Genomic DNA, 1,735 nt, shown 5'->3' with positions numbered 1-1,735 from the left:
CGCTTGGAACCGGGCGCTCCAGTACCGTGGGGAGAGTGCCGGGGAGTCGGGGCTCTGCCCTGCCCCGCACCCTGGGGGCAGGGGAAGGATCCGCACTGGAAGTTTATCCCTTGCGCAGAGGGGAGGAAAGCAGTGGGGGAGGGATGGGGGCTTAGGGCGGAATCGCTGAAGTCTTTTGTATGTGCCTTGATTTATTTTTTTTTTTCTTTCGTTCCTTCTTCCCTCCGCTTGCACTGTCCTTCCCATCTCTTGTTCTCTGTCTGTGCCCACCCCACCCTCCTTCAGATCCGGCGATTCCTGCCCTCGCCTCGCCCTGTCATTGATGGGAAATCAACTGGATCGCATCACCCACCTGAATTACAGCGAGCTGCCGACCGGGGACCCCTCGGGGATCGAGAAGGACGAGCTACGCGTCGGGGTGGCTTACTTCTTTTCGGATGAAGAGGAGGACCTGGACGAGCGAGGCCAGCCAGACAAGTACGGCGTGAAGGGCTCCGGCAGCCCTGGCCAGGAGACGCCCACCCACCACCTCCACCACCAGCTGGTGCTGAACGAGACCCAGTTCTCCGCTTTCCGCGGCCAGGAATGCATCTTCTCCAAGGTCAGCAGCGGCCCCCAGGCTGGGGACCTCAGCGTCTACTCGGTGTCAGCCCTGCCTGCCCTCTGCAAGCCGGGGGACCTGCTGGAGCTGCTCTACCTGGGGCCGTCGGAGCACCCGCCGCCGCACTGGGCGGTGTACGTGGGCGGCGGGCAGATCATCCACCTGCACCAGGGGCAGATCCGCCAGGACAGCTTGTACGAGGCGGCCGCGGGCAACGTGGGCCGGGTGGTGAATAGCTGGTACCGCTTCCGCCCGCTGGTGGCGGAGCTGGTGGTGCAGAACGCCTGCGGGCACCTGGGCTTAAAAAGCGACGAGATCTGCTGGACTAACTCCGAGAGCTTCGCCGCCTGGTGCCGCTTCGGGAAACGGGAGTTCAAAGCCGGGGGGGAGCTGCAGGCGGCTGCCGGCACCCAGCACCAGCAGCAGTACTATCTCAAGATCCACTTGGCAGAGAACAAGGTGCACACAGTGAGGTTCCACAGCCTGGAGGATCTAATACGCGAGAAGCGCAGGATCGATGCCAGTGGCAAACTGAGGGTGATCAAAGACCTGGCTATAGTGGATGGGAAAGAATAGGGAGGAGTAGGAGTACATGGCTATCTTCTTTCTGCCCTGCCCGGGGAGACCAGCCTGCCACAGAGACAGGAGGCTACGCCTTCCTTCCATGGGACACGACTGGAAGCAGGATCCATGGCAACATTCCAAAAAAACCAGCATTCTTTACACCCATAGCCAGTATTTTGTTTGGCTTTTAATAGCATTAATGCTGAAAGAGCGAGAGGGAGGAAGAAAAGGGGGGAGGTGCAGGAAGGCTGTTCTCAGAATATGTGGACAAAGTCTCTCCTGTCAATCGATGTTGACCATTCTAGCAACACGCCAATAAAATTTCAAATTGAAATTTCTTTAATTTTTATTTCATGGCTTTAATCCATGATAAGTTTTAAACATCTGGGACCGTGGATGTGGATCTAGCTTAATGAGATTCTAGCTAATACTTGCCTTGCAGTCAACCAAAAGTATCAGTCATACTTTGCTAACTGGGAGAGGAAGGGGGTGTTGGGGTGGGGGATAAATGCCTGTTTGTTTTGTTTCGTAACATGTTGCTTCAGCCTGTAGCTGCAATCCAAATGTTGT

At 56.7% G+C, this 1,735-nt stretch overlaps 1 protein-coding gene across 1 annotated transcript; it reads left to right on the top strand.

Annotated features, from left to right (window-relative positions):
* Nucleotides 1-225: 225 nt before the first annotated feature.
* LRATD1 (LRAT domain containing 1) lies at nucleotides 226-1,503 on the top strand. The gene has a single exon (XM_008931267.2). The coding sequence runs from the start codon at nucleotides 323-325 to the stop codon at nucleotides 1,175-1,177; it is 855 nt and encodes a 284-aa protein (XP_008929515.2). The 5' UTR covers nucleotides 226-322; the 3' UTR covers nucleotides 1,178-1,503.
* Nucleotides 1,504-1,735: the final 232 nt, after the last annotated feature.

Source organism: Manacus vitellinus, unplaced genomic scaffold (genome assembly GCF_001715985.3).
Source record: "Manacus vitellinus isolate BGI_N305 unplaced genomic scaffold, ASM171598v3 scaffold_11_pilon, whole genome shotgun sequence".
Classification (NCBI taxonomy): domain Eukaryota; kingdom Metazoa; phylum Chordata; class Aves; order Passeriformes; family Pipridae; genus Manacus; species Manacus vitellinus.
Note: the sequence above shows the minus strand (reverse complement) of the source record. Positions and strands in the feature narration are given on the sequence as shown.

Bases quoted from the DNA above. Each gene is read 5' to 3' on its own strand.
- LRATD1 (XM_008931267.2), top strand. From the start codon at position 323: ATGGGAAATCAACTGGATCGCATCACCCACCTGAATTACAGCGAGCTG.